Here is an 8,672-nt window from a genome sequence, read left to right as displayed (position 1 = left end):
TTTTGCGATTTGGCTTAAAATTGCACTTTTTATCTACGAAATCGCAATCCCAAACCCACCCTTAATATTAATTTCTAGTAATAACATCTAAACTCTTTTTCCTTTAAAAGAGTTATCACGTTATGTTTTTGAAACATATTAAGTTAATATGGGGGTATTTTTCCATTAGGTCCTTACTATTTTAATATCTTAGTAAAGTGTAATTTTAAACTCGTTTTCAATTCCAGTTCGTTTCGTAATTAATATTATTTGCTTAATAATATTATTACACGGATAATATTGTAGTACTGAATAATATTTAGTCAAATAATATTATGTACCACAATAAATATTACATTATTAGTAAATATTACAACACCAATTATTATATTAATAATATTACATTGATTTAATCACTGTATAATTGAGTTTGTCTATTTAATTATTCACTAATATTATTTGGGTCTATAAGTAGTCCCTTTTATTAATCCAGTGTTAATAAACTAGTGAATATTTATTTTCATAAATATTCATAAATATCAGAGTCATTTTATTTATTCTTAACTTCTAGTTTAAGACGCTATACTTTAGGGTTTAAAATTTAGGGCGTTACACCCATTTTGCCAACCCTTATAGAGATGCACTAACACATGCCATGTTAATGATATAAAGACTTGTAAACAAACATTTTTCATTGCAAGCAAAGAATAATTGTTGACAGGGATGGAATTAGGGGGAGCCGGTATAGGCCATGACCTCCTCTCAATTTCAAAAAAGAAAAAAAATTTTAAGTAAAAAATAAAATTATAAGGTAAAAAATAAAAACTTAGTTTACTGATCCCTACCAATAAATTTTTTTTGACCCCTAGCCTTGCCAATAAGAGCTTTTGGCTTTGTCCTCAATGTTGAGATGTCAAATAAATTGTGAAACAGGTTTTAAAGTTTAAAACATAAAATTGGAGGAGTAAAATAAAAATTTAACTTTTTTTTTTTTTTTTTTTTTTTTTGCGAATTTAAAAGAAGAAAAAAACATAGAAGCTTGGTTTAACAAGTGGCAAGAAGTTGAAGTCCTGGTTAATGGGTCGGGCTTAAATTTGTGATCTAAATCCAATGAACCCAGCACGGTTCGCCCAGACCAACTTCAACCCGAGCCAAGCAGCCCGTTCCCGCACCGCCAGCTCCACCTCCATCGCTGCCTTCTCTCTTGCCCTTCTGCCAATTCCTCACGGAATTTTCTTCACTCTCATCCCCTTCCGGTACACTTTTTGCCCGAGCACGATAAAGCGAACCCTACTCTCTCACTCTACCTTTACATTGTTCAGCTTGTTTTCCGAAGCTGCTCCGATCAAATTGGAGTCATTCTTAATCTTCGATTCAGCAATTACTTCCGATTGGGCCTGAGCATGAATTCCAGTGAGCTCAAATCAGGATTCTGATTGCCCCAACCATGTGGCTTTCCTTCTGGAGATCCAGGGATCGGTTCTCCTTAGACGAACTCAGGTCCGATTAATCTCTAATTTCTTCGTAGTTCTATTCGAATTTGTTGAGTTTTGGGGTTTTCTGTCGCTTAATTGATAGTAGTTAAGGTAATTATGTGCTAGACGGTGTGTTGCGCTTTCGCCCCGATCAATTCTAGTGTGTTGTGTGAATTTTGAGTTTTAGACTTTTGGGGTCAATTCGTATTGAATTCATTGTCAATGAAGACTAAAACCAATTTATTGAGTTTTGTATGCGGTGGTGGGATTATTAATAAGCTGATATATTTGTCACTATCACCCACACTATTGCTCCATTTGGCTTCGTTGAAATCATGGGGGAGATAGAACTTTAAACTTTAGTTTAACACTGCCTACAAGTGAAATAGCGTGAACAAGTAGCAGATGTGTATATTGTATCGTATAACTTTCTTAGACATACTTATCAAAATTTTTTAAACTTATCAAAAAAAAAAAAAACAAAAGCTTTCTTAGACATACTTGAATTTTTCAAGCTTGTTGGTGTGCGCTAAAGTAAGTGATGGACCTCGAGTTTTCAGTGGAAGCATTTGCGTGTTGCCCTTTAGCTGAGTGACTAGAGTGTTGGGACCCATGAGCTTTTAGGTTCCTACAAAGGTGAAGGGTGATAGCCATTGAGATCAAGACCTGCTGATTCTGTGTCAGTTACCATTCAAAGAGAAAATGTGTTGTTGTTCATTGAAGGACTTTCCATACCAAAGGTTAAACTTGGAATTTACGACCCATTCCAGCACTATACTGCATTCTTTTGGTTTTAATTGCACTTTCGACTCAGTTCATTTAAGGAATTTTGTTGCTACAGCTTGCAAACTGTAAGCATATGTTGAAATTTCTTAGTGTGTGAGGTGAATGGGTTGATTGGGTCAAGGTTGCAATTTTAAAAGCGAGTGTTGTATGGTGAGAAGAATTGGTTCTCCACATTGGGTTAAAGATGTTGTTAAGTCTTTAAAGGAAAGAAAAATGGGGTTTAGATAGTGTAGTGGAAGGGGATGCTGCACCCGTTTTGAAATTTCTCCCGTGAACAAATTTGAAATATAGAATACACATTTCCAATCAACTTGAGTAACTAGATCTAAAGATGATTGGAAAAAACTGTAAGTCCCGTTCTTTTCTACTTAAAGAAATAGAAAAGTGCTGTCTATTTCAAACTGCCTTGATGAAGTAAAATTATGAACAGGAATGGGAACATATCAAAAGGTTTGTAACAATGTGCAAGTTTTTTGCAAGTTGTGTACAAGAGCGGCTCATGATTAAGAGGTGGATGCTTTTGCCTTGTTCTTGAGGGTGTTGTATTCAGTTAAAGTAAGACAGGAAGGTGAATACAAGCTTTGGTAGGTCCCCTCTAAAAGAGGGTTGTTCGATGTTTGATCCTTTTACAGTGTCCTGGCTTGTAATGATGGCTTTTTTTTTTTTTTTTTTTTTCCTTGGAAGAGTGTTTCACGGAATAAGGTTCCTTTGAGGGTGGCCTTTTTTACTTTGTCTGGGGCCCTAGAAAAGTTCTTACCATCGACAATCTTAGGAAGCAACATGTCATTGTGGTCGATAGGTTCTGTATGTGTAAAAGGGATGGGAGTCTATAGACCATCTTCTTTTTCATTGTGAGGTTGCTTGTGCCTTTTGGAATGTTTTTTTCAGTCGCTTTGAGCTATCTTGGGTTATGTCCAGACAAGTTATTAACTTGTATGCTTGTTGGTGGACTGCCATCATCACTCAGAGTTCTATGTGGAAGATGGTGCATTCATGTCTTTTGTGGTGTCTATGGAGAGAAATGAATGACAGAATTTTTGAGCACCGTGAGAGGACATTGGAGGAGATTAAGACTCTATTCTTCAATACTATGTATTTCTGGACAACTGCAATTCTTTGATGCTTAGTTATCATGATTTTCTTATTCTTTTTTCTCATTCTAGCTATGTGTTTTCTTTAGTATACTTTCTATGTACTTGGAGCGCCTTACACTTTTAATGATATCTCAATTACTTATATAAAAAAAAAGTTGTGTACAAGAGCTTGCAAGCATGCCTCCACTAGGATGAAAGAGGATTTGCCAAAATAAAAAATAAAAAAAAATGATTCTCTTAGTTTGATTGTCTCCAGAATTAGGGGTAACCTCTTCTGTTTAGTCTTTAGATTTGTTACTACCCCATCTTGTGGGCAAATGTAAGCAAACTCTGAATGGGATTTTTGTCATATTCGGCTAGTTGTTACCAGCATCTTCGCTAATAGGGCTTAGTGATGAAGAATCTATTTCTTGATACATGCATTCTCAAAAACAAATGAAAAAAATGCACTAAATTTTTTCATCGGGTAGCCAACTTGAATAGGTGGTTCAATGTCATCAAGTCTCTCTTTGTCAATGACTTTGTTTCTTTTGATCAGCCGGTTGTCAGGGATTATGCTGCTCAGTTCTATGAGATCTTATTTACTAGACCGTATAATTGCGGCCGAGGTTGGATGACCTTGCTTTCGACTCTCTGGATGCGGTGGAGGCCTCTTCGTTAGAGTTTCCTTTTGAGGAGAGGGAGGTTTTAGAGGTGGTTAAATGCATGAATAGAGATAAGACTCTAGGTCCTAATGGGTTCTCTATTGTGTTATTCCAAGACTGTAGGGATGTGATCAGGACTGATATCATTGGGTTTTTCAAGACTTTCATGCTCATAGCAGGTTTGTTAAAAGTCTTAATGCCACTTTTATTGCTCTAATTCCGCAGAAGTTTGGGGCTTTGGATCTTAAAGATTTTCGGCCTATTAGTCTCGTTACTGGAGTTTACAAGATCATTGCTAAAGTTCTCACGAATAGATTGAGAAGGGTTGTGGGGAAGATTATCTCGAAACCTCAGAATGCTTTTGTGAAAGGTAGACAAATCCTTGATTCAGTTCTTATAGCAAATGAGTGTTTGGATGGTTGTCTCAATTTTGGTGAACCAGGGTTGCTTTGCAAGATGGATATTGAGAAGGCTTATGATCATGTTAACTGGGATTTCTTATTGTATATGCTGAAAAGATGTGGTTTTTGGGAGAAATGGTGTTCTTGGATAGCGCATTGCATTTCTTCGGTGCACTTCTCTGTCTTGGTGAATAGCACTCCGTTTGGTTTCTTTAGTTGTGCTTGCGGTCTAAGACAGGGTGATCCTCTGTCTCCTCTTTTGTTTGTTATTGTTATGGAGGCTCTAAGTAAGTTGCTCACTGCTACTATCCAGAGAGGTTTTCTTTCAAGCTTCTCAGTGGGTTCTAGACGCTCTGAGGTGGTTAACATTTCTCATCTGTTGTTCGCAGACGATACTTTGGTTTTTTGTGGGGCTATTCTTGAGCATCTTCGCTAACTTCGTGTGTTGTTCTTGTGCTTTGAAGCTGCCTCAGGTTTGAAGATTAACTTGGCTAAGTCTGTTTTGATTCCTGTGGGTTGTGTGGATAATGTGGATGGTTTGGCTGACATCTTGGGTTGTGTAGTTTCCTCGTTACCTCTAAAGTACCTTGGTCTTCCTTTGGGGGCCTCTTTTAAGACCAAGTCTATTTGAGATAGTGGTGTTGGAAAGATTGAGAGGCGGTTGGCTAGCTAAAAGCGGATGTATCTGTCCAAGGGTGGTAGGACTACCCTTATAAAGAGCACTCTTTCCAATCTTCCTACTTATTTCTTGTCTCTCTTTCCTATTTCTGCTAACGTGGCAAATTGTATTGAGAAGTTCCATCTAGATTTCTTATGGGGAGGTTTAGGTGAAGAGTTCAAATACCACCTGGTTAGTTGGTCTAAGGTTTATTCCCCTATTTTTGAAGGAGGCTTGGGCATTCAGAACTTGAGGATATTCAACAGGGCTTTGTTAGGGAAGTGGCTATGACGTTATGTGCATGAGAGAGAGGCTTGGTGGAAAGTTATTGTGGATGCTAAGTACGGTGGTGCGTGGGACGGGTGGTGCTCCTTAGATCCCCCTGGGTATCATGGAGTGGGGCTTTGGAAGTACATAAGGAAGGGGTGGAGTTTGTCTCGTAGTCATACCAGATTTATTTTAGGTCATGGGTCCAGGAATAGATTTTGGCATGATGTGTGGTGTGGAGAGATGACCCTCAAGGAAGCTTTCTCGGTCTTATATGGCATTGCTCGTGATAAGGATGCCTCTGTTTACCCGTCGGAATCCAATTCTGTGCTTATATACTCCTGGAAGAATAAGGTTGGCAAATTGGATAAGCATCTGCTTGAGGAGGCACTTGAGACTTTCGGTGTTACCAAGGCTTCTTCCTTGCTGTCATTTGGGATTGCTACCAACCCCTTGTTAGAACCAACAAAGGACGGGATAGTGTCTACGCCTGCTCAAGTCGAGGGTTGTTAGCCTATTCTTCGGCGTGGCTTTCTTCTCCTAAGGGGCACGACCCCTTCTCCTTCAGAAGTGGGCAAGTCTCCCGGGGCAGCCTTTTTTGATGATTCTTCGTGGGGAGGTGATCTTAAAGAGCTTGGTGGTCCTCCCGGGGCAGCAATTGATCTTAGCCTTTGTTTTCAAACTTTGGTGGTCTTACACGAGGGGAATGAGAAGGACTCTTTAGATTGCATGGCTCTATTTGATTCAGAGCATCGTCTAGAGGCTCCAGTCTCTATTCCTAAGTTTAAAGGGTGTTGTGAAGTGAAGAACCTAGAGGGCGCAATTAGTTATGGTGCCAGGGGTTTTGGTTCTAGTCGGGGAAGGCAAGAGGGCCTCTGATGTGATGTTTTAGTCTTTGGGTTATGTGGGCTGGTTTTGTAGGGGTCTTTGGGTTTCCTCCTGTTTTTGAGTTTTTCGGGTGTTTTTCCTCCCTCCCCTCTCTCTCCTATTTTGATTTCCTTTTTGTGTACTTCCTGTATGCTTAGTGGCGCCTTTTACGCTTTTTATAAAATTCTCTACTTATCAGAAAGGATGCGCCTGTTGCAGCTCACATTTCTTTGAAGAGTGGTTCCCTTCAGTTGGACGTTGGCTTTATTCGAGTGGCCCATGACTGGGAGGTGGATGTCTTGGCTTTCTTCTTCACCTTGTTATATTCCATTAGAGTGAAAAGTGAAGGGGGCGACAAGCTATGGTGGACTCCTTCTTACGAAGGGAAGTTTGTGGGTAGTTCTTTCTATAAGGTCCTTACTTGCAAAGAGGAAGATCCTTTCTCTTGGAGAAGTATTTGGCGGACTAAGATTCCCTTGAAAGTGGCTTTTTTTGCTTGGTTGGCAGCGCTAGGGAAGATCCTTACCTTGGATAATCTTAGAAAGAGGCATGTCATTGTGATTGACAGGTGTTGTATGTGCAAGATGAATGGGGAAACTGTGAACTACCTTCTTCTCCATTGTGAGGTTGCTTGTGTCTTATGAAATGCCATCTTTAGCTGCTTCAGTTTGGCTTGGGCTATGCCTCTTCTGGTGGTAGATTTATTTGCTTGTTGGTGGACGGGTAATGGTTCCTTCTTGCCTTATTTGGTGCTTATGGAGGGAACGAAATGATAGAAACTTCGAGGACAAAGAAAGGACGTTTGAGGAGTTCAGAACTTTCTTTTTTTATTCTTTGTACACTTGGACTGCTGCATTCCTAGCTCCCTTAGTGATTACCTTTCTTGATTTTCTTGTTCTTTTTTCTTTCTCCGTCTTGGACGCTCCTCTTGTATACTCCCTGTGTACTTGACTGCATTTTGTGTTTTTAATGATATTTCTCTTACTTATCAAAAACTTCTCTCTCAAAAAATAAAATAAAATTGGTCTATAGAAACATGATTTCTAAAAAAGCTGTATCAATGCTGCTCTATCTTCTTCTGTACGCTTCCTGGCTTCATCTTTCTTTGTTTATAAGATAGAGTCGTCTTTATCCCTTTGTAGATTAGCGAGAATGTGCTCTATATTATCAGTTATTTGGAAATCCCAAGTTGTCCTTGATTTTTCTAGATTAATGTAATTAAAAATAAGTCTTATGGATAACCTTAAGGGGTTGGCTCAAGTGGTGAAGGCCTTAGACTTGGTGGTTATCCCCATTAGGTCTAAGGTTTGAATTCCTTTAAGTGCAACCAATTCATTGGGGCCACACCCCGTGGCGAATCTGTGACTTACTTGATCCTTATGGCGGGGGCGTGTTGCACGGGTTCAAGATTTAACTTTCAGGGGTGGGTATACAAAATGGCCATATTTTGGAGGGATTCCTCGTCATAAAAAATAAGTGGTATGGTATTTTCTTAAATTACCCCCACACATAGTGTTATTATTTATAAAGGAATGTTATTTATCAAAAAAGTCCTGTGTACCTGGGGGCACCCTACACTTTTAATAATATCTTGATTACTTATATAAAAAAAAATTTATTTATAAAAGAAGATAAACCCATTCGTATCTTTTAAATCAAATAACCAACAGATAAAATACAATTTACCCTAATCTAACAATTAGCAAGAATGATATAAAACACATTGTCCTGTGAGCGAACTATAGAATGTCAAGCTCACCTAATTTCTAAGGTAATATGGATTCTTCGGATTATGAAAATTTCTATCTAAGAAGGAAGGATATGGACTCTGAATATGGGAAAGAACACGGTCATTCTGAAACATAAAAATCTTAAAAAAGTAGGACATGGATATGGGGGGAAAGCACTTTGTATATATGTATTTAGATTATGTATACCATTCGTATTGAAATCTGAACATATTCAATAAACAAAGTATTAATATCTTAGTTGACTCTTGAAGTTTAAGGATTCCTTAACTCTTTCTTTTGCTTCTGCTGTCACTTTATTTCTCTTTGATTTAGCGATGGTCTCAATTGGGAACTATGAAATGAAATCGTGTTTTCTACTCTCTTTGATTTTTATTTTTAAATCTGATAAAAACCTTGCCATTCAAATAATAGCTATAAAGATTTCGACATGTTTTTTTTTGGAATGTAGGCCTGGTTTATAGAAATGTGTAAGGCATGCTTGATATTGAACATGTCCAAACATGTGTCTAAGCTGTGCCCAATGCTTGTTGTGTCAAATGGTTTGTTCACCTTACTCACAAGGTGTGTGCTTTATAGACTGGTGCTTGTGGTGGATAAGAACTAAAGTAAGATGTGTACTCCATCTGTTGTTAAAACCCTTTCTTGGATATAGAACTCACAGCAGATTGCTTATGGTTGAACCTTGAGATATAAAATTCCTTAGACAAAGAATTTATGTTAGCTATCCAAACTTGTCTCTTTGAGGAATGG

At 38.2% G+C, this 8,672-nt stretch overlaps 1 protein-coding gene across 1 annotated transcript in view; it reads left to right on the top strand.

Annotated features, from left to right (window-relative positions):
- Nucleotides 1-1,076: 1,076 nt before the first annotated feature.
- Nucleotides 1,077-8,672, top strand: part of LOC133870796 (protein TRANSPARENT TESTA 9) — a 29,230-nt gene continuing 21,634 nt past the window's right edge. The window contains exon 1 of the mRNA XM_062308018.1: nucleotides 1,077-1,479. Coding sequence (XP_062164002.1) covers nucleotides 1,427-1,479 — 53 coding nt within the window. The 5' untranslated portion in view covers nucleotides 1,077-1,426. The remainder of the gene's footprint in view (nucleotides 1,480-8,672) is intronic.

This window comes from Alnus glutinosa, chromosome 6, assembly GCF_958979055.1.
Source record: "Alnus glutinosa chromosome 6, dhAlnGlut1.1, whole genome shotgun sequence".
Classification (NCBI taxonomy): domain Eukaryota; kingdom Viridiplantae; phylum Streptophyta; class Magnoliopsida; order Fagales; family Betulaceae; genus Alnus; species Alnus glutinosa.
This window is presented reverse-complemented; position numbering and strand designations above follow the sequence as displayed.